Here is a 23,478-nt window from a genome sequence, read left to right as displayed (position 1 = left end):
GAGAGGCAAGGAAAATTTTTTGTTTTGTTTTGTTTGCCAATCAACAGGGGGGGGCCATGGCCTCCCTTGTGCCCCCCTTAGCTGACCTTAGCTACGCCAGTGTCTATATCTATGGATCCATCCATCCATCCATCCATCCATCGTCAAATAAACAAATATATAAATAATAATAATATGCTATATAATGCACCTAAATGCAAGTTGTTGAATTATGTTGAAGTAAACATTACATATTTCTTATCTGACGTTCGGGCAGTGTCAGTGATAAGCATTCACTCATATCAACAATTAATTTACATTTTGTTGTATTAATTTTAATACCTTTTTAGCCAACAGATGTCGCGATCGGCGTTATCGTCTGCAAAATATTCGCGGTGCAGCTACACAGTCACAGCAGAGGACGACTGAAGCAGTTTGGTATCTCCTTCCAGCAATTTTTCGGCATATTCAACTAGTTTTAAGTTTCTCAAACTAAACATTGCAAAGTATACGTCCGTAGGAATTGTGTCACTAATTATCATTGTAAATAACAACTCTTTACTTCTCATTTTGTATTGAAGAAAAGCAGAGTCAGAGTCACTCAGTCACTGTCAGAGGTAAGCATCTGCATGTGAACTTGTGAGTCGGATCGACTGAATTTAAAGTTAAACCATGCCCGGCCCCCGGAAGCTCGTATCAACCGCATCACGAAAATCTTCTAAGCAAGAGAGAACCCACGAAACAGTATACGATGAGTTGGATTTACGCGAGGACCAAGACAATGCTATCGGTAATAGAGAATTCACTAGATGGATTCCAATTTTTCAACGTCATACGCTTTACCAAGACAGACGGTTCTTTTAGGCCTACCATGTTTTTAGCTTTTCTTTGGAATGCTCCTCAATGTGCATCTAGTTGTCCTAGCTCTAGTGCTATAGCCATGCTTTGCTTTATAGTGAAATTCTTAATGATGTCGTTATTAAACTCACGCAATCATCAACAGAGGGAAATGATGTGTAGGCCCTATTTATAGTACCTACCTCAGTACCTGTGGCTGTAGCCTGTATGCCCTTCAATCACAATTGTTTATCTTTTTTTTAAATTTAAGTTTTGCCTTTCTATACATAAGCATGTAGTCAACCACGGATGTTAGGTTACTTCGGATTCAAGTATACTTGCCCATACACCTCATCATCATTGACATTGCCTCTGTTCTAATACTAATAGCAGTTGCCCATTCATATAATATTCGTTATAAGTATAACCCCCTGCATCGATCATGTCTGTGTGTCCATTACCTCGAGTTAATCAAATCCTGCCGTTCCTTTTTACTATTTCATCATTATTATTGTCCCTCTATGTTTACTACTACTTGCACATTAATTATCGATTATGCTTGGCTTTGATATTTCCGTATTCAGTTTTGATGTTCCTAAAGTGAAGATACTATACTCCATGAATAGAACACAAAACCAATATGTAGCTGTTTGAAAATACTTTTAGTAATACCAGAGGAAGAGACACCAGTTTGTGTCAAACCTGGTAGCTCAAAAGCATCAAAGAAAAGGGCATATCATCCAGAGGGTCCAGGTGGTGACAACGATGATGACGACGATGATTACTATGGAGATGATCAGTCTACTAATGTTGCGCCAAACGTTGGGTAAAGCAATAAGACGAAATATATACCATCAAGGTCACATAAACCATGTCTTCATAGTTATAGTGAAGATAACTTTAGCACAGGAGTGAATAAAAACGCGATTTTCAAATTTTAAAGTTTGTATTAATTTTAATTTTTTTTATCTTTGCAGGGGTGAGATGCAAAAAATGTTGGAGTGTTTTGGAGGTAAACTCAATATAATACAATCCGTATACGTGTTTTAAAATATTAGTATTTCCTATCTATGGATGGCAGGAAATAGTAGATATATAGAACAAAGTGAGTTTAAGTTTTTCATATTAATTAGATTGAATTGGCTTGAAATTTATAACAAGTATGCATCTTACAAAAAATTAACTAACTGGCGTATAATCATTGTAAACTAATTACCTTGATAACGGCCCAAAATGATGAAAATGTGAAAAAGAATTATTTGCAGAACTGGTGTCTGTGCACTTAGAATTATGGGATTTATATGAAACTTTATCAAACTAGAACTTCTATTATTGGGTTATAGAGCAGTTGTAATTCATTTACCAAAATGCTTGGTAACACGCAGCATTAAATATTAGTGTCTGTCATGACATTATTTATAAAGATAAATTAAATTATTTATTACATTTTTTTTGCTATAAAATATAGCTGATGTAAATAAGTCACTGCTGACAAAGAAAAGAAAGCTTGAACAGTTTACGAAGGAATCAATAAAAAGCAGCAACAAGAAAGTAGAAGATGTGTGGAAGGCTCAGGCTACTGAGAGGTTAGAAAATTTCAAAAATAGGACTTTGATGATGATTATACGTGTCATGTTATATCAGCAAAGACCTATAAGGCCACCCTTAAAAAATTGTTTGTTTCCCCTTTACCTACTCGCCTCTCAGGGTATCGAGTAGGTAGGTAGGTAAAAAATCTTTTTTATTTTGTTTTGACAAGATATGTGTATGTATTTTGTATATTCTGTTTTGTGTATATGTTTTTGGCGAAATAAAATAATTTTTGTTTTGTTTTAATCGGCAAATAAAATGTGTCAAGTAACGGTGTTTAGGCAAGTTGGTCGGTAAAGGGGAAACAAGCAATATTTTATCTTAGGCCTCTAATAATCATAGATGTAATTACATGCATTGTTGCGTTAGGCATTCCTATGTTTTGTTCTCAGATGTTAGATTAATTCATGTTTTTCGACTAATATATAAATTTATCATCTTCACACACATACAGACAGAGACTGAATGAAGAATACTGCCGTCAAGTGGCTCTGGTATTTGGCCAGTGGGAAGAGGATCTCACAAAGTCGAAGGATCAAGAGGAAAAACTGGTGGTGGGGCTTATGGCACAGTTGCTAACAAGATGCATCTCGATTTTACTTGCATACTAGAAACAATGTCCGTTCAAGAGATACTGGCAGCTCTAGTTCAATAAACAGTAGCCTTTCTACAAAGCTGTGGGTCTTAATATTTACTTTTATGGCAAGAATAAATGTGTATGTTAGCTATGCTAGTTAGCTACCAAGTTGCCTTAGTTAACTGTGAGTGTTCAATTCAGAGCACATTTTAACAGCCTTACTGTCCTTACTTATGTTTTGTTGTTAGACTTTATTCAGGCAGCAGCAGAAACTTTTCCAGCAAAGCCGAACACTGCAAAGTGCAAGACTCAAAACCATACGCCAACTTCACGAGTCATTTACCAAGGTAACATCTAACACTATACATAATTAACATTTGATATAAAATATCACACTCAAAAACAAAATTTAGTCGACATTTTCAGCTTCTCATAAGAGACCAATTAAATAATTTGATGATAAATTTTACATCTCAATCACTTCGATTGCTGTTTTCTGCTGAAGTCTGTCCATATTTTGTCTTTACCAATTAGTCACATTTAATAAGGTCTTCGTGATTGCATATCAAATGCAGTTAAACGACTATTGTCTGAAATTTTGGACCGAAATGACAACCACTTATGTCGGTTTACGTGATTCTGTTCTAAAGGGCATGGAGGAGTTGGAGAGCAGCCACAACCAACAACAAGGTAGTGTCCAGAGCGAGCTGCGCAAGGAGATGGCGCTGCTACAGAAGAAAATTCTCATGGATACTGTAAGTACGGTTTGCATGCCTCTTGGCCAAGTGCCATCAGCACTGAGCTCATAAAACTGTGCTGTGCTATTAACTATAGAACATGAAGTCATGCCTTCTACATTTAATTGGTAGAGGCACACATTTCCTACCTTTAGGGTGCATTTGCTTTTATTAACCTACACCTGCAATTGACTAAATGTGAATTCATAGTTCAGATTACATCTACACCAGGTTACATACTTGTCTACCTCTTCATTTCAAAAGCTTCAGTTATATTCTGAAATATTTTAGGATTAGGCCACTTGAAATTTAATAGTTACTTATATTTCTGTACCACAAAGACCATCACATAAACCTTCCACGCAGGGATAGTAAAATTCTGAATTACCTTCCAGCAACAGCAAGACATTGCCAATGTGAGAAAATCGCTACAAACCATGCTTCTGGCTGGAATGTAGATTAGTCATGGCAGTGTCAAGATGTCCTTGCATGAGAACACGAGTGTCACAACTACTGCTCAAACTGTATTGAGACTGAAGTCGTGCTCTTTAGTGAAAACACAAGTTCCATGTGATCACTGAGAAGAGCGTGAAAGCTTGAAGGAGTTGCAATTATTGTGTATTTAGTTCAAAGACAATATAAGAGTATTATCAATCATATGTTCGAGTTAATTGTGAGTTGTCTTGTTATATTAAAGAATTGGATTTAGTGCAGTTACAACGCACAGAAGGATTGTATAATTTATATAAAAATTCATGAAATACCTAAAATAATGTTATTCAGTTTTTTGTATTATGAATGTTTCATGTTTGATGGCTGATGTTCTGACAATTATTCAAGTGGCTATTAATTAGTATAATTAGTATAGTTGATTGATATAATTAACAATATTCTGAGAGGGATCTGTTAAACAACAAACCTAACACATTTGAATCAGTCCACAAAAAAATTCATAAAAATCGCTGCTATGCATAAAACACTACTATATTCTACACTCACCACATTGTATTCACGATTAATGTACACATGACGAATAAAAGCGTCAGGTACGTAAAAACAATTATTCAAGAACAAGCAATCTATTTTCACTTTACAATCTTTTTATATTTCTATATCTTTATCCACGTTTCTGTAATGTAATCTTTCGGAATAAGCTATTCTTCGGTGTTTATTTTGCAATAGATCATTCAGAAGTTCACGTCATCAATAGTCTTTCAGAATTCATATTCATAAGTTCCAGAATTAGAACAGAGTAATGAAGTGAGTCCCATATGACCCACACATGCTCTGCTTGCGCAATATGCGTGCAAGGGATGGACCTGCACTAGGACGTCCGCTTTGATTTAATACTCCATATCCTATACATTCACTAGATGCTTTCTTGTAAATCACAAACCATTTTCCAGCTTGAAAACAGGGTAGATGGCCACCAGGACAATTGTTCACAGCAGGCGAGGTGTGCATGTATGGCTTCTATTAGCATCGTATTCCCGTACCTATTGCCATGAAGGTACCAAACGTTCCACCACCCTGCAGCATCACTTTGCCAACATTGCTGAGCAGCTCTCTGCCTCTCATGCCATACCTGCAGCATAATAGCACAGATCATACAATTAGTGATATTGCAGAAATCCTCGAATTAACGCAGCTCAATAAGTGCTTGAACTCACTCTGGCTAAACTTAACATAGGTAGTAAATACATCACCCGAACAGCTTGTTAGTAAATGACATAATTGTTGCCATAAAACATTTTTTCACATTCAGATGGCAAAATATTTATTTATTGTGACAACGCTTTGAGCAGTGGCAGCACCATGGGGGGGGCATTCTCTGTGTGCATGTGTGTGTGGGGGGGGGGGTCAGCTCCTGTACAAAGGTTTTAAGGACACAGTTCACAGGAGCAATGATAATATTAATTTTACTCCATTTGCCCATATTAAATGTTGCCTTTCACTCTTTGGGTTTGAACCCTAGTCTATGTAATTTGAATTCTTATTGAGTGGCAGGCAGATCTCCCAACCCTTCTGATTTCAGCGGAAAATGTCCGCTTTCTTATTCCATTTCCCCTTTTTTTTCATGCGAAACAGCAATTTCCGTGGATAGCCTTTATTTACAACACTATTGCACTACAGTAAAATTAGAAGTTTGGATATAGATCAGAAGTGCTCTACAAGCATGTTTATTTATCTGTTTAAGGCATACAGAGGCTCGATTTTTCACCTCAAAAATGCTGTAAGGCCGGCCCCTGGACCCCACCAATTAGTTCTCGCACTACGTGCTCGAATTGGCGCTGCACGATCACAATATTTTGCTCCTCCAATATTTTTCCTTGCCCTCAGCTTGCCCCCCCCCCCACTTTTACATTTCTGGTGCTGCCACTGGCTCTGAGAGTTAATTTCCCAGTCTTTGCTTTGTAATTAGTTAAACTATGGGTGATGCGGGGGAACTAATATTTGTCTCGGTAACATTCAAGTAGCCACGTCATTAATAATTCTTACCTTAATGCACTGAAGCCACCAAACATAGCACCAGACGCCATCCCAACACAGAAACCCAGCATGAAGCCCATCTTCATTTTATCGAAACATCGTGGTCCTTGATTGTAACCACCTGGTCCAACTGGAACTGGCATTGCTGCTGTTGAGCTGCAACAGATACTGGAGTGAGATGCAATAAGAAAACTGTTACCTCTACCTACTCACTTCGACTCACAGGGATCCTTTACTCTAGGTTCTAGAGTTATTTTCAGTTAATATAGGTTAAAATTACGCTACATAAAAAGTTTCAGGGTTCAATCACAATTAGAAATATTTTTTGTTTGTTTTAAAACTAACAACTACAGTTTGATTACAACGACGGTGGCGCCACTCAAAGCGCACGATCTGAAAAGTTGCGCAAAACTACGTTTCAGCCAAGGGTTGCAGACGGGGGTGTTTCTTATTTATTAATTTAAAAGCAAAAGGATTGTGATATCTTATAAACAACATATAGTTTTAGTTATATTATGGATAAATTTGTCCTAAAATAAACATCGTTCGGTTAAATAGCATTTAGGTATAAATATAATTTCACTTTTGTGATTAGCCCTCGGTCTGTAACGTGCAAAATAAATTGTCAAATGCGCAACTTTTCCAGGGTGGCAGCACGGTCGCGGGTGTCAATGGCGTCGTTCAAATTTTGTAGCGTTGATGTATAATTAATTATAACAACTAAATTAGGTATCTGGTAACAAGTACGTGTGGGTATAGACGATTTGTTATACAGTAAGTACAGTTGTATGCAGTAAAATCATAGAGTCTAGTATCCCTTTAAGTTTCCAGGGTTTGAAATTTAACGGTTGTCCATTAGTCTGATAACTGCCAGATTTACTCTACACATTGTTATCACCATGTTTCACCTTCAAAGGACCCATTCAAATTTAGTTTCACTGTTTCTTTAAATCGTTACTGGCACTCTCTCAATATCATGTTTAGTAAACTGTGACACTGAAACCTTCGTTGCTGCTTTTCGCAACATCAATCTACTGAACTGATCGATGTCGAATTCCTTCTTCATTATAATTTAGGCCGTGGCTACGCGACCGGTTCCGGACGAGGAGCCGCTAGGCTACGCGTCCGGACATCCATCTCACACCAGGGCTCGAATTAACCGACGGCACCGACGGCAATTGCCGCCGGTGCCCCTATCAATCGCCGTACTGCCCCTGAAAATCCAACCCGACCGACGGCAGTCAACCTGCCTTGCCCTTTTTCTGTATTGCGTTCGGTGCTCTGCGCCGTAGACTGGTTCGCGGCGCGACTGTTTGTCGCAGAGCTGTACATTGTCTAGGCAGAGCTCGTGGAGGCCAGGATTCCGACTCTACCCATTCGGCAAAAACACTATAACCGCTACAACGTGGCTTGCTGCCCAACCGCTGCCGTAGACGATCGATAAATCGTGCCGCCTCGTGCTATGAGCGTGGGTATAGAACGTACGAATTATTTTAAATGTTCTGGCACGTGGACTCGGCCCGCACTGCGATTTAAAGCACTGGGAAACGGACGCGTCGCGCTAAGATGGCCAGCTTGATCCGTATGATGCGTAGAATTGCTAAGTAGCAGATAAATTTAGAGAAATTTTTTTGTTAGAATTCATACGATGACACAATAGTTTGTTCATAACAATGGCGTCTGGGTTCTGGCTAGTGAAAGTAGGTGAGGCTGGGGCGTTTCCTCGTCTTTACTAGCCGATGGCTAGTGATATAAAAAGTAACATTGAACCCTGTTACTGTACCTTTCATTAGCAGAGGTTGATGTAAATTAATTTGTTATGAGTTTTCCTTTATTTTTACAAAAGTGCCTTGGTGCCCTTCTCAAATTGTGTAGAGTTGCCTTGATGCTTTTAAAATCTGCCTCGTGCCCCATCCATTTTAGAGAAAATTCAATGGCAATTTCTCACATGCCCCCAAAAAATGGCCCTTGGCCCCTCTCGTCCTTAATTCCGACTGCCTGCTCTCACACAGTGTGATCTTGCGACTAACGTACGACGCATGATTGCCGCAACGAGACGCTCTGCTGTATTGCGTAGGTGTGTTGTGTGTGTGGCATGGAGAGAGAGAGAGAGAGAGGAGGAATGGTTGTTGGGTTAGGCTGGTGGTGTATGCGTGTAGAGAGAGAGAGATGAGATGAGAGAAGAGAGGACAGAGAGATGGATGAGAGAGAGAGAGAGAGAGAGAAGCAGAGGAGAGACAAGAAGAGAGCAGAGAGCGGAGGAGAGAGAGAGCGCGAGGGCAAAGCGCCCTAGAGTATGTGTGTGTGAGAGAGAGAGCTAGAGGTGTGTGAGAGAGAGAGAGAGAGCTAGAGGTGTGTGAGAGAGAGAGAGAGAGAGAGAGAGCTGTGCGTGTGTGTGAAAGAGAGAGAGAGAGCGAGAGAGGACGGATGAAAGGATAGATGGCAGCAGTGCATATATTGTATATTTATGGCAATCAGCATAGCGTCCTATTGCGCAAGCATGCGTGTACGCAAATCGCGCGATCACTGTGTGAGTGGATGTCCGATGCGTAGCATGGAGGCTAGGCAACCAGTTCCAGACGCATAGCCACTGCGTATAATCTATTGCATAGGACTAGGAGGAGTTATAATTTGGAGATTACAAGAATACAAGAGCACTTACCCGAAGTGCCTAAATATAAGAGTAATCGGTGGGAGCTAGCCTGACAAGGCTGTAAGAATAATATTAACAGAGTGGCTATATGCCCGGCAGCCGGCATGTATCTGACGGCTGCCGAGCACGGTCTTCGATTTCCTAAATGCCCGGCAGTTTTTAATTTTCAGCGTTATCTCAAGTAAACAAGGGTTAGGGTTAGGGTTAGGGTTAGAGTTATGGTTAGGAACTGCCAGACGATTAGGAAATCGAAGACCGTGCCCGACTGCCGGGCATAGAGCAATTCAAAAATTCAAATTTGCAAAAATACAATGATGCAGGAAACATTATTTTGAAGGGTGAAGGGTTAGCGACAGCGTACCCACAGCGTTATATTAATACATGATTATGTAGCATGGCCTTGCAGTTGCAACACACACCACCGTTCCTGCTTTAGTTTAGCCAGGGAGGGAGCATGTGTACTGTGTTGAGCATGGACCTGCTGTTTGCAGACAACCCTGCCCACTATCTCCTATTGTATGCACATCTTAGATTCTATGCATAGGTGTCTGATGTTCAACTACAATGATAGGTGTAGCCTAGTCATACGCCATTACTACAGTACAGTACAGACTAGTAGTAGTAGTACTAGTACATGATTACAGCCTGCCCAATCACTTTCCCATTGGCATTGCAACTGCAAGCCACGTCTACATTTTCCGGCAACTAAAATTCACATAATGAAAGGAAATTACTTTGTATAAATATACAGCCAAGCAATTCGGCGTACGGTGAAGTTTTAATCACTTATGGAGTAGAAATGAATCTCATGTGCTTGAAAAACGTTCTACATGGAAGCAGCCATATTATCTTCCCATAATGCAACGCATTAATTAGAACTATTTATATTTCATTTTTTTAATTTTAATATTCTAGCTTTTCCTAATATTCTTTCTTTTATTGTACAGCACTATATTTTATTTGCACACAGCGGACTACGGCACTCATTTCCATAGGATATTATGTCTGTATATATGACTTTTCATCAATCTTTTCAATACCTTTTCACATTTTTGTCAAAAATACCTCCTCCGTTGCTGGCATAGAAATACATGTACTATACTAGTGTCTCTATATATTTCTATAGTTACTGGTTACGTACATAAGGTGTCCTACTAGCATTGTAATTATAAGTGTTTGAGTGAGCTTACATGTGGTATTTCTACTTCATACCAAAATCAATAACATAAATCAAATAATCATAAAAAACCATGTATTATATATAGACAATATTATACAATTAGACATAAGTCCCATATTATTCCACGTGTTAACACACACTCACAAAGGCAGTTAATGATACATATAAAAGCAGGCGATGCCACACAAACTAGAGCTGAGAGGGTCTATGTCCCCCCGGGTACTGCCGGAACGTACCCTGGGTACGGTCCGGTATACCAGAACGTACCCTAGTACTAAATACTACTATCTAATATGCCGGACAATACCTCGCCTACTCCATTAACGAGTCAAGGAAGTCGCCTACGCCTACTCCCTAACCCTAACCCTAACCCTAACCATATCAGCTAGATAGTTACCAGGGTACGTTCCGGCAGTACCCTGGGGGACATAGACCCTATGAGCCGAACTAGAGTGTGGTTGGTAATATATCAATCAAACATGACACGAAATGTTACACTGTTGACCTAGGAACATTATAATACAACACAGCACATCTATATAGCCCTACGTGGATTTTTTAAGGTGCGGACAGAGCATCTAGATATGTTTGCGTGTACGCTTTCCACCAGTCTGCCTTGCTTTCTTCTCTATGTAGCGCTTCAGGTCAGAATTCTCAACAAGGTCTGCCATCTGTAAATTTTTCTTATTGTCGCAGCCCAACATGGGACACCTATGTATAATAAGAGAAAAATAATAGAGTAGGTACTAGTCGGCTGAAAATTCAAGCAGGGTATTGCAGTGCCTTTCTACATTTAGAAAAAAATCTTTTTTTTATTCTAACCAGACTGACCCTTGGGATTATGACCTAACATTACAAAAAAAACACATATTTGGCCCACCATCACCACAGTACCTGAAATTCTGGGACAATTGGGGGTTACATCAAGTAAGTCTTCTTGGAGATGTGCTGACCACATTGTATGAAAACCGCTTGATGAAATTTTGAAATGCTTGACACCAATAAGAAACAAATTTGTTCCACATATAAGACCATTTAACCTAATAGTTCAGTACATTGGTATTATTACCCCAGAAGAATGAAGTTGCCTGATATTTGTCCAGCTTACCTCACATTCTTCCGTGCCTCCAGCATCTGCACAACACTGGCTTTGTCATAGTTGTGCTTGCAGATCGTATTTTGCACAGGATTCGTCATTTCCGTCAACATGAAGGGACACTTTGTGACGACGTCCTGCTGTGTGACTATGAGTCCTGAACGTTCAAGATCAGAACTCTCAACATTCTCACTAAGCTGTTCCTCAGCCTCACCTGCAACAGGAGGGTAAGTGAACCTAAGCAGGGAATCAAAGTCCATGTGGTGTGCTGTATGAGAACTGGCTGCCATACATATATGCACGCACGCACGCAAGCATGCACAGAGAAAGATAGATAAAGATAATAAAATTAAGAGCAACTACGTTGCAAAACACACCGACAACTATTCTAATATATTCATCCGTGATAGCGGTGCCTAATCTATAAAGGAGACTTGATGCTTCCCTTGAACGGGAGTTGTACAGAGTAACAATATATATGTAATGGCCACCTGCCTACAAAGAGAATTTGCGGCATTTCCCGTGAATGACCCTGGTTACTTAAATACAGCATACAGGGTTGACTGTACCTGGCTGAAGCATGTCAGTGACTTTCTGTAACATGTCTTTGTATGCCTTATGCTCCTTCAGTGCATCAGCGTCCGTCGCGGAGCTCAGTTCGCGAAACTTGTCGTCGAAAATTTCCTCCAAGTTGGCACCATCGTTGCTTCCATTAATCGCCTAGAATAACCAAATCGTATTGCAAAGGTAATGTGTATATCACACGTGCATGCAAGTCCTAGAATTTAAGGAAATTCAATTTGATAATATTTGACAGAAGGAAGAAAGTTGCACGATAGCTTTTGTGATAACTTATAGTGTAGTTCATTGCATTGGCTTTAAGTTGTTGGCAGGCAAACCGAAAGACATATGAATAGCGTTGGAGCCGTGGTCCCACATGGTATGGCTCTAAAAAGTAGAGCAGCTAATCCTGTGGATAATGAAATCCTGGCTTCTTTAAATAATACACAAGCCTACTGTGCATTTCTACCTGCTTAGCATGCTCAGTGGCACTTCGGAAGTGTCCCAATTCTGTCTCCATCTCAACGAATTTCAGCATTACATTTTTCAGGTCTGATAATGTTTCTTCATTTAAATCTGAAAATAAATACCAAAATCAATTCCTCTGCTGATGAATACAAGTAAGAATTACTTTTATTTCACTGTAAACGTCAAACTTTTCAATGTAACTAAACCTACTGCAACTGCAGCAAGGATATCATTTTTATACAGCAGTTAAACTTTCCCATTGAGAGTAATCACCACCTCATTAACATCCTGGATCTGCCCTTTATTCACACATACCGTAGTTACTCATGTATAAGTAACACTTTTTTGTATGTCTATAAAAAAATCAGGAGTGCGACTTATACACGAGGCTAAGAAATCTTGTTAATGTACCAATGTTTGTACCAACTTTTCAAGGCAAAATATGGGGTGGGACTTATATAATATATACAAATGCAGCGTTCGAAATTAGTGCCGACCCGGAGGCCCGAGGCCACCAAGCTTTTGCTTTGGCTACCATCTCTACGAAACTGCCGGTCCTCCTGACCGGCACTTTTTCCCCTCATATTACGCAGAAATACTACGGTTATCGCAACGGTTGTTTAGACAGACTTGTAAACTGGAGCGCATTCTAATACGCTCCGTTCCTGAGCATAGACAGGGTATCCAAAACATCTAGAGCCGAGGGCATGAACTCCCTCAACGCATGATTCGCCACACGAACAAAACCTCGTGACAGTCTAAAAAATCGATTGCGGCATGACCCCAGTGTTTTTATGACCGCATAACAATAAGTTCATATGTCGCAGGGGTTATCGTGGGGAGTGAGGGCACGACCAGTGATACCTGACACGCACATAATCAAAGCTGTTAACTGAATTCGTCACTTTTCTTTACGTAGAAAGTGAACTATTTTTATTCAGTTGGATATCTAGAAGCAATGTAAACTGTATCAAGATTCTATAGGCACTTGTAACTTTGCGGATGTGTGGCAGCATTGATCTATGCATGGGGGTACCGTGGACTGGGGAGGAGAAAAACGAAAGTAAAACCTTTCCCACAAGCTCCCCCGCCATTCCTTGAGCTTGAGATATATTATTTTATCATTGTTAATGCCAATGGTTATTTTTGTATACTATTTTGTTACTCACTGCTAGTAAATAAGCGGACCACCAACTTCTGTGCAGGACCACCAACTTTCTGAAGTTGGTGGTCCTGCTGTCCACTAGATTTTCAGCCAAAATTCGAACCCTGTACAAATGCGACTTATAGTTATACATGTGTAAATACGATAAATTACCTTTATCACATTCTAGCAGATCCAATGTTGCGTTTGTAGTCATTTCCATACCTGTTGCCAGGTACTCATCCACCTTAGCCAGATTTCCAATAGCCTGTTCAATAACGCCAAGAGGCGCTCGGGTCATCTTGATAGGTTGTCTACAATCCTGGTGCAAACGAGCTAAATACCTACTAATAACAGACGAGCAAACTTAGTAATATAGCATTCAAATGGTTAGACGTTCTGAGAGTTTTATTTATTAAACGTTCCAAATACCTGGCTGTACTAAGTCTTAGCCGAAAGCCCATTTCAGGCGAAACATCGTCATCAAACATATCTATGACGTCTCACGATGAACCAGTACCAAGTCTGACACTGTCACTGATGCTCATAGGGTCTATGTCCCCCAGGGTACTGCCGGAACGTACCCTGGGTACGGTCCGGTATACCGGAACGTACCCTGGTAACTATCTGATATGGTTAGGGTTAGGGTTAGGGAGTAGGCGTAGGCAACTCCCTAGTACTCGCAGCTATAGGGCCTGCATACCTTCCATATCCCATTGGTTGATACAAATCACGTGCCTGAAACTATTGTTTTAATAAAACTTTTATGGTGCATTGTGACCCTAACCCTAATCCTAACCCTAATTAAAATTTAATTACAAAAATTAACTAGATTTGTATCAACCAATGGGATTTGGGAGGTATGCAGGCCCTAGCTGCGAGTACTCCATAGACTCGTTAGTTGAGTAGGCGAGGTACGGTCCGGCATATTAGATATTACCAGGGTACGTTCCGGCAGTACCGCAGATGGGGTCGTTGTCGTATCAGGTACTACAGATATCATGATATGTACCCGAGGTAGTTTTAGGTTGTTTAGTATTATGTTTATATTTTTATGAGGTATGTTTAGGGTTAGGGTTAGGGTTAGTGTTGGGGTTAGGGTACACTTCTGTAGTACAAGTCTGGTACACTTTGTGTATACATATATGTACCTCGGGTACATATCTAGCTGTAGTACCTGATACGACAACGACCCCTTGAGCGGCAGTACCCTGGGGGACATAGACCCTCTCAGCCTGTTGGTACTACCAGATACAAACATGTATTAACTATTATGTAACCGAAGAGAGTAGGTAGCTTGATCCCAGAATATGTATCAATTATCAATAGCCTGAAAAGGCATGCATTGTGCCTTTACGGGCGTTTTCAACGCCGAACTCTCCAGCACCGCATCGACTAGCATCTGCAAATAATATTACTACTAGTATTAGTATTATATCTACCCATGATGTAGCTCCAAGAAACGGTCTTGCTAGGGTTAGAAGACAATCAGACAAATAGGCCTAGACAATCACTGAATCAGTCGCACAGCCTCGTCGGGCTAGCCATATTCATATATCATATATGACTAGGCTAAGATTATTCGAAAATACGATTATAATATTAAGATTTATCGAAGTATTAAGAATTAATCTACTTAAATGTGCCTAAACCACAACTGATTACACGGTAACGGTTACTTAAAATAACTTACAGCAAGTTTTAACCAGCTACAAACAAATCAGCTCGAAACAAATTACTTTAGAAATATTTCCCGCGGGTCAGTGGCGCCATCTCTACCGAGATAAGTTATCAATTTTTGCTATTTTTTGGCATATATACCTATATTATTCATGATATTGCGTACGAGACGTTATGTACCCTTATTTTATTAATATAGCCTATACGATTAAAAACCCAGCATATAATTATATATTTTAATACAAATTTTTGGTAAATGTATCCATTTCCTTCTGCTATATATTACCAAAAGTACATAATAGAGATATCTATTATGTAATCTAAGAATCTCTATTATTACTCTAGAATATATATTAGGTACTCTTGAATTTACATTACCTCGAGTAACATATCTTTACCAGACATGGCTTACTAGGTTATGTCAAGTTATGATTATTACATTAGAATAAATTATCAATATATTGACCACAACAAGGTTCCATAAAAATATTTTATGATGCTATTGACGATAACTAATAATCACATTCTATGACAAAAACTAATTACAGAAAATACAACAGTGATTTTGTTAGATCATAATGTTACACTACTTTATTGACACCTGCAAATGCTCACAATGCCTTGGCCAACAAAACAAACCTCCACACATCACATTTATCCAGTTCTTGGCAAATAACGACAGCAAACATCAGAATGTGGATAAAATTATTCAATTTCACCTTGATTTCCTTTAAATAGTGAGAAATTGACATCAAACGATAGTAAATCTTGCAATTCAGTTGCAATAGCGAATTCTTAATTATGTTTTCTTAAGTCTCATTGAAACTGTATGTTTCGGGTAGTATGAATTTATGAACGAGAAATCATTATTTAGTGTTGCTGATGCAATCAAAATTAGTATATAAAAAATATATATTGTTAATGGGATCGGGAAGCGTTGCATGTTGCTGGCCACACGTTCCGTGTTGCTGCCCATGCATTCCGTGTTGCTGCCCACGTGTTCCGTGTTGCTGCCCACGCGTTCCGTGTTGCTGCCCATGCGTTCCGTATTGCTGGCCACGCGTTCCGTGTTGCTGCCCACGCGTTTATGCTGTTGCTCAGAGCTTTGTATCGCTCTACAGGCATATTATTTCAAAGCCCGTTACCTTGCCTGCTATGCACACAGGTGGCTTATGCCAAGATATCCTGGCCACATACGTAACAGACACAGCGCACACCAGCATAGGTGGCGCCAGTGCATCCTCACCGTCATTACAAATTCCGAGATAAGAAACAAATAATCACGATGTGTGGTGGCCCGCAGTGCTCGCCGCGGCACGGCCGCGACAAACAACTGGCAGCACGGATACGATCGAAAACAATTATTTACCGTTTTTTAAATATATAATATGGATATACTCATACTGCAGCGTGCGGTCTCGTGGAGATGTGTAGCTGGAGCGCCGAGCTCAGGGGCGGTGACGGACACGATCGCAGTCACAACAACGACAACAACAACAAAAGCACGTCTCTCCGTCGCCGAGAAGTCATGTGCCAATGCTGCGAGTCGGCAACGTCGATGCAAATTTACACTATCAACACTCGGTAGTTGTGCGGTCGTCCACTCGTCGGCGCGCGACCGCCGACGACGGCGCGAAGCGGCGGCGGCCGTGCGCACCCTGGGCCACGTACTGCCCGGACCTACTATCGTTGCATGGTTCAGATCACAGCTTGCCGATACGACACACGACGATCAGTTCACCCACGGGCGATGCCGGTACGGCCGTGAACACAGCCACAGTCCACAAGCAGCATGGCGGCGACGGCGGCCGGGCTCGATCGATTCACTACATTCATCCGAACCATGCACACAGTCGAATTTCGCGTTTGAGTCTAAAAATGTTCTGCTCTGTAGAAGCTCTCGAGTTTGAAAACCTTGCCACTAATGTAGTGCAATAGATGCATTGTGCTCCCGATGTCTATTACAATGCACCTGACAGCATGTAGATGGCGCTGTTGTCGTCCCTGTCGCTCGCTCACCAGCACGTTGCCACATCACGTCTCCGATGAACATTACACAAATAAGAAATATAATATTGTGTTTTATAATATGCACGTCGAGAACTGTCTTCCTTGTGTTAATATTTTGAAGTTTGTTGAACTGCTGAAGAGTAGGTCCAAAAGTCACTACCGGATTAATGGATTGATACATTGTGAGTAATACCTTCACATCACCAAGTTCACACACGCGCGCTATAACACTAAGTTGTAACATAGTTGTTTTCATAACCAACGGCGGCTAATGCTATTAAAGTTATATATCCACGCGCCAAAATCAAAGTAGTATGGCGCTCAATTATCGTAAAATTTGCAGTGAAGCTCTACAGTCCCACGATTATAAAGAATGCGATGACATTCGTAAACGTCAAGCTATTCGAGGGATGTCACTTTAGTTGCATGATACGGTGTTCTTGTCGTCATCATTCGTGCACCTAATGTTTCACCTCGCGACGTCAGAGTTTAGTGACGCATGTCACGGTTGTCTCTATCCCTTCTCGGTCGATCGCAACGCTCCGGTCGCTCCTACAAGAACAACAATACTAAATCACTACGAATACATTACGAAGTCGCGTACATGCATTCTCAGGGAAACACCGGTAACGACTCGTTTTAACAACGTCAGAAACTCGACAACCATGCACTCAACAACAGATCTCTCCACATCCCTCGGATGCGGCACGAGACGCAATAACCAAACCTTTTTAATGCTCTCCTCTTCCTGCCTCTTCTCGTAATGGATGAAGTCGTCGAAGATGGAGGTGGTGTGCAGGTAGAGCGAGATGATCTTCAGCACTTGCTTGCCCTGCTCGAAGGGCACCTCCTGCGTGTCGCGCGAGTTAGTCACGGGCTTGTTCTCATTGTTCTCGAGACGGATGTGCCTCAGCTGACTGTTGGGCACGTCCTTCACGTAGATCCACTTCACCTGGAACTGTCCCTTCCACTTGCTCTGCGCCCAGACGCCGCTCTGGGTATCGTAGTCCACCTCAGACAACATCTGCGCCACGCCGCAGAAGTGGCCACTACCGTTCACACTAAACAGCAAGTAGACGGGTCCCTTGCCGTGGCGCTCCTTGAACGCCTGGTCGAGACGTCGGTTGCCGTGCTCCGTGCTGCACCAGATGCTGTACTTGATTGAGCGGTGGATGTCGTCCTCCGAGTAGCTCTTGATGATGAAGAATCGCGCACCCTTCGGGTTGCAGTCAAAGTCGTGCGGGTTGTACTCCTGGGACGCGTGCAGCTTGTCCAGCACAGGGTGCAAGTCCTCACGCGCCGGAGGATGACTGGGCAGCTGCTGCTGCTGCGGCGGCTGCTGCTGCTGCTGCGGGTGATGATGATGATGCGGCTGGTGGTGGTGCTGCGGCTGCTGCTGCTGCTGCGGGGGTAGAGACTGCGGATGCGAGGGTCGAGGCTCGCGCGCCTGTGGCGGAGCTTGCTGGTGCTGCTGCTGATGCTGCTGCTGGTGCTGCTGCTGCTGCTGGTGCTGCTGCTGTTGCTGCTGTTGCTGCTGCTGTTGCTGCTGATGCTGGCTAACGCCAGGAATCACTTGCGGCGTCGGCATCTGGCTGTACGCACCGGGAACGCCGCCGCGTCCTCTCGGCCCGCCCCAAGCCTGTCGAGACTGCATCCCGCCCATCGGCTTACTCATGCTGTTCTTGCTATCCCACGTGCCGATATCTAAGCTCTTGCCGGGCAGCATCGGGGCCGGCGGGATGCTCTTCGGTTTCATTTTCGGCTGAGAACGCGCCGGCTGGCTGGCGATCGACGCCCACGTCGTTTTCTTCGGCTGCGAGCGCGGCTGCGAGCCGAAGTCGCTCGACTTGCTCACCTCGGCCTTGCGGTCGGAGTCCTTCGCCGCGGCGTTGTCCCTCAGACTCAGCCCACTCACTCCCTGCTCCACCTGCTTAATACCAGCCGTGTTACGGTCCATGCCGTTGGCCATGTTGTAGTCGGCGTAGTAGTCGTCACGGTAACCCTGCCCCGCGCGCGCCGCGGGCCGGGCGCTTCCCCACGTGTTGTAGTCACCTCCGTGGAACACATTAAAGCCGGTTGGCTGGCTGTAGCCGAAACTCGACTGGCCGAACATGCCGTCAGACACGTAGGGACCCGGCTGCTGCTCGCCTCCATAGCTAAGGAACGCCATGGGATCGCCTCCACTTGACCAGGCTCCTGCATCGTTGATTCCAGGGCTCATGTAGGGAAAGCCCATACCGCCAGAGTAGTAGTTTGATACGTACGGATCGGCCATGTTGCTATTGTACTGTAAGTAATCAAAGCTTCCATTGAAATTTTTGGTGAAAACTTCACAGTATAAAAACACAGTTTTTACATACCAGGTATTGAAAGTGTTCCAGTGCCTGTTTGGAATTTGAATAACAAGTGCCGCATAGCGACAGCGCTCATCTAACGTCTACTGCGGTGACTCTGTGGTGGAGTGGTGGGATTCTAGTAAACCCTGTTAGTCCCAAATGTGTTCACATACATGCCGAAATAGTGCGAATGCACAGAGATGGTATCAGGACCTTCTCAAAAAGAATGTTCGTTGGATCGTTATGAAAGTTGCCACGAGATGGCGCGTACGTTTAAGTGTCTTCAGATTAAAGATGGAAGCTCCCATCATTCGTAGTAGCAACAACTATTTGCAAGACAGAATATGGTAAGCACTCATCCATTTACCTACGCAAGCCTACAGGCTGCAAATAGAGAGCTGCCACCTGCAACAATATAACGCAGGCAAAAAAACTGCCCCAACACATGCACTCATTGCACTGGCAGCAGCCACTGGCAGTGGCATACGTTACATGTAACATACTGACACTACAGAATGCCATATAAATTATACGATTTAAGGAGCATAAACCTTCTTTAACCAAATTTAGCTTTTGAAATTCACTGTGACATTGTAAGCCTCATACATCCAGGCATGTATAGATTCTACTAGCAAACCGGCAGTACCAATTCTTTTCTAACAGACACTCAACAAATCCATGTTTAACCCTCTCTTGAGTGTCAAAAGGTTATCAGACACTTACTTCTTCCATCGTCAGTGGAAAGCAGATTTCATGGGTCCTTTCAATAAGCCATAAAATGATAGGTCCCGCCTTGTGAAACAAAAAAGTTTTCCAATCGCTCGTCAGACCATGTCCTCAGTAAAATGTCTAAAATCATGCCCTGCTGCTCCATTGCCTGTGACCTAGTGGACTCCAATTTCGGCCACAGTGATGGTTTTCCTACTCCATGATGCCTATACACCGACTATCACGAGCCTAGGTCGAGCATTTAGGATTTGTGCCGCAATCTGCCATTTACCTCCCTATACCTTAACGTTAAGGACGTGAATGTTCCCCTTCTTTTACAACTCTTGACCTCTGACCTTTGACCCCAGCCTTTCGACATCCCAACTTCGTTTTGACGATCCCCCCCAACGACCCGAATATCGTGACCGTACGTCGAGCGGTTAAGATTTGTGACCCAACTGTTGAGCACGACGACCCGGCTCGGACGGACGGACGGACGATCAAGCGATTCTACAAGCTGCATCTGACTATGTCAGATGAGCTAAAAATCAAACAGTAGGACCACAAAAGAGTTGTACTTCTACAGATTTACTGCTACCAATAAAAAAATTCTATAACTAAATAACAAAATATCATGCATAAAAGTTCTGTAAAAATTGGTACACATAAATACAACGTTTTTGTCCAAGCATAATGTCTAGTAATGCTTCATGTACCATATTATCATTATTATACACTCCTGATATTATTTACCTGCTGTTGGCTGTGGAAATAACCATCAAAATCTTCATTGTCTTTATATGTACCAGATCCTGCAAGGAACACGAAACATATTCACCGACTTTAGATACATAGCTTTAACTTTACCATGTGTGCACCACATGACAACACAGTTAACAGAAAGACCATTTAAGTGAATTGGTCAAACATGAAATATATGGTCAGGAGTTGACCAGACAGCGTCTGAAAAATAGATGTACAAGTACGCAATTTTTATTGATTATTTTAAGACTATTATATCAGATAGATTACTGTATACGCTGTATATTTCACGATGGTTTAATTTTCGCAAATTTCGCAAAAATATGGCATATACAGTACCTTGATTTCCAGGCTGCTCTTTCATTCGCTGCTAAAAACAAAGATAAATTGCTTATCAGAACTTTGTGTAATTTAAAAAGCTTTTTCAAAACTATTTCAGGGGTTATTTCATATTGATTAGTTCTGTAAGGCAACTATTGTTGATGTTGACCCAATGCTCACACAACGCCCATTACTATCCATTTTTAAGTCAAATCATTACTCAGCACTTGGATGCCCATTATGTTTACATATTATAATGAAACATAGGGAGCTCATAATAGCACATCCCGATTTCGGTGTTTACTAATAATAGACACCTGTTATATTGAAAGTTGTACATCCCCTGTATTACTATATATAGATGTCAAATCTATGGGCAGTGTGTTAGGTCCTACACACATCCTACCTTATAAACGACACTAACAGTTGACATCCGTCAATCATCACTTTTCAGCAGAAGTGGGAGGGCTTTAATGTTAAATTAAATTATTGGGATAAAAAAAACCTAGCGCTTTTACCCAATAAATTTACACCTATGCACAAATTGAAGTTTTCCGTCGTCACGTCACCGGACATGATTTCAAAGGGATCTGACCTATGCTGTTGGCAATAACAAACGATGAGGCCATCCTTAAAAGTCCCAGGATAGCGGAGAAAGGTTCGACTTTAGAATAAACCCAGTTTGGAAGTTCTAGTCTCGAAAAACGCACCATAAAACCGCCCTGAGTGAATCACTCAGGGGCTCCCCCAAAGAAAAGAATAGACTCGTGTTGTAACCCTACTCTTGTTGGGTTACATTATTGTATCTAGGTAGTGCTAATCACCCAAAGCAAAAATTAAGCCTCCGTAGTGGCGCTAGATAACAACCGTTTCTCATATATTTAGAGAGTAATGATTAACAGGAACTAGTAGTAATTAAATTATGATCTAACCACACTCAAATGAGCTGCTAGACCTTGATAGCGCAGAACACAAACCGGGGTTACATACCACAGGCACTTGGAACTTCTCAATAAATAAAAAAAAGGTAAATAAACATGAAATGTATTTACTACCAGTCGTGATGTTTCTCTACTCTATGTCACCTATTATTGCCGATAATTACCCGTAAATGCCGGTAAAATGCTCATCTGCAACGCACAAGTACACTGCACGCCTGCTCTGTGCACAAACAACATGAATAAGAGAGCGGGTAGGAAAGCGTGATTGCAAAATTCGCTCGACGCTCGCTTCATTTCACACCTTCACAGCACGAATACACATCCAACAGCTTCCATCTTGGTATCTGTCTAGCTAAATGTTAACTTGTTCAAATTATAACTCTTTCCTTTGTCCTTACCTACTCCCGCCAGAGATATCTCGTGAAATCCTGCAGGAAATGTTTTCTCCGTGAAAATGTAAAGAGGATATAAAGAGGACGAGATGTCTGTTTATACACGAGTAATGGTGGCTTATTGCATGCCGGGATGAGCTGCTGCCTGCCTCCAAGCCTCTGTTTCGAGGCCCGCCAAGCCAAGCATAATGCACGCTAGCTCTAGAACTATAGCCCTCCGCTCCGCCGCAGGGCTATAGAACATACTATGGTAATTTCCAGGTAGTAAGCAAAGACAACTTTTTACGGTTAATAACTTCTTTGGTACGCCAAATAAAGCACATTCTCTGTCACACAAATGTCTTAAGTTACTGCAAACACTAAAATTAAACTGCAAACTAACGGTTAAATGTTGTACTTGCTATATTACTCGTCGACAAATATTATTTACAAACTTGTCACCGCCATTTTTTGTTGCGCGGCGATAGCGCGGTTCCGGCGCCAGTGAGCAGGCACAATGTATTTCCAAGTGGAGGGGTGGGCAGGTTGCACGCGGTTGCAGGCTGTTGCGGCAGACAGAGGACCGATGGCAAAGACCCGCGTATCGATGGAGAAACAGGAGAATACGTGCATATGAATGGCAACAGAAACAGAAACAGAAATAGAAACGACGGTTGATATAACCGCGTGCAACCTGCCCACCCCTCCACTTGGAAATACATTATGCCTGCTCACTGGCGCTGGAACCGCGCTAGCGCCGCGCAACAAAAAATGGCGGTGACAAGTTTGTAAATAAAATTCGTCGACGAGTAATATAGCAAGTACAACATTTAACCGTTAGTTTGCAGTTTAATTTTAGTGTTTGCAGTAACTTAAGACATTTGTGCGACAGAGAATGTGCTATATTTGGCGTACCAAAGAAGTTATTAACCGTAAAAAGTTGTCTTTGCTTACTACCTGGAAATTGCCATAGTATGTTCTATAGCCCTGCGGCGGAGCGGAGGGCTCTAGTCAAGGGCGTCGGAACTGCCGCGGCA

At 41.9% G+C, this 23,478-nt stretch overlaps 4 protein-coding genes across 11 annotated transcripts in view; 1 reads left to right on the top strand and 3 right to left on the bottom strand.

The window, feature by feature from the left end:
* Window positions 1-371: 371 nt before the first annotated feature.
* On the top strand, window positions 372-4,416 carry LOC106812615 (synaptonemal complex protein 3-like). 2 transcript variants are annotated; one of them, XM_014816522.1, is made up of 9 exons: window positions 372-417; window positions 561-769; window positions 1,483-1,642; window positions 1,794-1,828; window positions 2,285-2,402; window positions 2,861-2,960; window positions 3,265-3,330; window positions 3,634-3,738; window positions 4,116-4,416. In XM_014816522.1, the coding sequence occupies exons 2-9, from the start codon at window positions 652-654 to the stop codon at window positions 4,176-4,178; spliced, it is 765 nt and encodes a 254-aa protein (XP_014672008.1). In that variant the 5' UTR covers window positions 372-417; window positions 561-651; the 3' UTR covers window positions 4,179-4,416. The 2 variants fall into 2 exon arrangements, with proteins under 2 accessions (XP_014672008.1, XP_014672007.1); XM_014816521.1 differs by having other exon boundaries at window positions 3,232-3,330.
* A 267-nt stretch (window positions 4,417-4,683) lies between these two features.
* Window positions 4,684-9,733, bottom strand: LOC106812617 (reactive oxygen species modulator 1-like). 3 transcript variants are annotated; one of them, XM_014816529.1, is made up of 3 exons: window positions 9,598-9,733; window positions 6,220-6,378; window positions 4,684-5,305 (listed from the first exon to the last, which is right to left on the bottom strand). In XM_014816529.1, exons 2-3 carry the CDS (start codon window positions 6,351-6,353, stop codon window positions 5,197-5,199), a joined length of 243 nt encoding a protein of 80 aa, XP_014672015.1. In that variant the 5' UTR covers window positions 6,354-6,378; window positions 9,598-9,733; the 3' UTR covers window positions 4,684-5,196. The 3 variants fall into 3 exon arrangements, with proteins under 3 accessions (XP_014672015.1, XP_014672014.1, XP_014672016.1); XM_014816528.1 differs by having other exon boundaries at window positions 6,220-6,366; window positions 9,598-9,732; XM_014816530.1 differs by having other exon boundaries at window positions 6,220-6,366; window positions 9,633-9,715.
* Window positions 9,734-10,098: 365 nt separating this feature from the next.
* Window positions 10,099-15,082, bottom strand: LOC106812616 (E3 SUMO-protein ligase NSE2-like). Of its 4 annotated transcripts, none has more exons than XM_014816525.1 (7): window positions 15,006-15,082; window positions 13,487-13,659; window positions 12,170-12,276; window positions 11,709-11,859; window positions 11,152-11,353; window positions 10,441-10,754; window positions 10,099-10,311 (listed from the first exon to the last, which is right to left on the bottom strand). In XM_014816525.1, exons 2-6 carry the CDS (start codon window positions 13,611-13,613, stop codon window positions 10,622-10,624), a joined length of 720 nt encoding a protein of 239 aa, XP_014672011.1. In that variant the 5' UTR covers window positions 13,614-13,659; window positions 15,006-15,082; the 3' UTR covers window positions 10,099-10,311; window positions 10,441-10,621. The 4 variants fall into 4 exon arrangements, with proteins under 4 accessions (XP_014672011.1, XP_014672010.1, XP_014672012.1 ...); XM_014816524.1 differs by having other exon boundaries at window positions 13,487-13,656; window positions 15,006-15,080; XM_014816526.1 differs by having other exon boundaries at window positions 13,487-13,648; window positions 15,006-15,069.
* Window positions 15,083-15,555: 473 nt separating this feature from the next.
* LOC106812614 (YTH domain-containing family protein 3-like) overlaps window positions 15,556-23,478 on the bottom strand; it is a 9,121-nt gene continuing 1,198 nt past the window's right edge. The window contains exons 2-5 of one of the 2 annotated variants that reach the window (XM_014816519.1): window positions 21,148-21,178; window positions 20,800-20,858; window positions 17,730-19,289; window positions 15,556-17,554 (exon numbers count right to left, since the gene is read on the bottom strand). In XM_014816519.1, the coding sequence (XP_014672005.1) occupies window positions 17,492-17,554; window positions 17,730-19,289; window positions 20,800-20,858; window positions 21,148-21,178 (1,713 nt within the window). In that variant the 3' untranslated portion in view covers window positions 15,556-17,491. The remainder of the gene's footprint in view (window positions 17,555-17,729; window positions 19,290-20,799; window positions 20,859-21,147; window positions 21,179-23,478) is intronic. The other variant, XM_014816520.1, reaches the window with a different exon arrangement.

This window comes from Priapulus caudatus, unplaced genomic scaffold (assembly GCF_000485595.1).
Source record: "Priapulus caudatus unplaced genomic scaffold, Priapulus_caudatus-5.0.1 Scaffold666, whole genome shotgun sequence".
NCBI lineage: Eukaryota > Metazoa > Priapulida > Priapulimorpha > Priapulimorphida > Priapulidae > Priapulus > Priapulus caudatus.
The sequence above is the reverse complement of the archived record's forward strand: the minus strand, read 5'-3'. Positions and strand labels throughout refer to the sequence as shown.

Excerpts from the sequence above, each read along its gene's own strand:
- LOC106812615 (XM_014816521.1), top strand. The coding sequence starts at position 652 with ATGCCCGGCCCCCGGAAGCTCGTATCAACCGCATCACGAAAATCTTCT. Across the intron at positions 2,403-2,860 it reads AAGGCTCAGGCTACTGAGAG|ACAGAGACTGAATGAAGAAT; the intron begins GTTAGAAAATTT and ends ACACACATACAG. Across the intron at positions 3,739-4,115 it reads AGAAAATTCTCATGGATACT|CAACAGCAAGACATTGCCAA; the intron begins GTAAGTACGGTT and ends ATTACCTTCCAG.
- LOC106812617 (XM_014816529.1), bottom strand. The coding sequence starts at position 6,353 with ATGCCAGTTCCAGTTGGACCAGGTGGTTACAATCAAGGACCACGATGT. Across the intron at positions 5,306-6,219 it reads GGTGGCTTCAGTGCATTAAG|GTATGGCATGAGAGGCAGAG; the intron begins GTAAGAATTATT and ends ATTATGCTGCAG.
- LOC106812616 (XM_014816525.1), bottom strand. The coding sequence starts at position 13,613 with ATGACCCGAGCGCCTCTTGGCGTTATTGAACAGGCTATTGGAAATCTG. Across the intron at positions 11,860-12,169 it reads CCACTGAGCATGCTAAGCAG|GCGATTAATGGAAGCAACGA; the intron begins GTAGAAATGCAC and ends TGGTTATTCTAG. Across the intron at positions 10,755-11,151 it reads GAGGCACGGAAGAATGTGAG|GTGTCCCATGTTGGGCTGCG; the intron begins GTAAGCTGGACA and ends TATTATACATAG.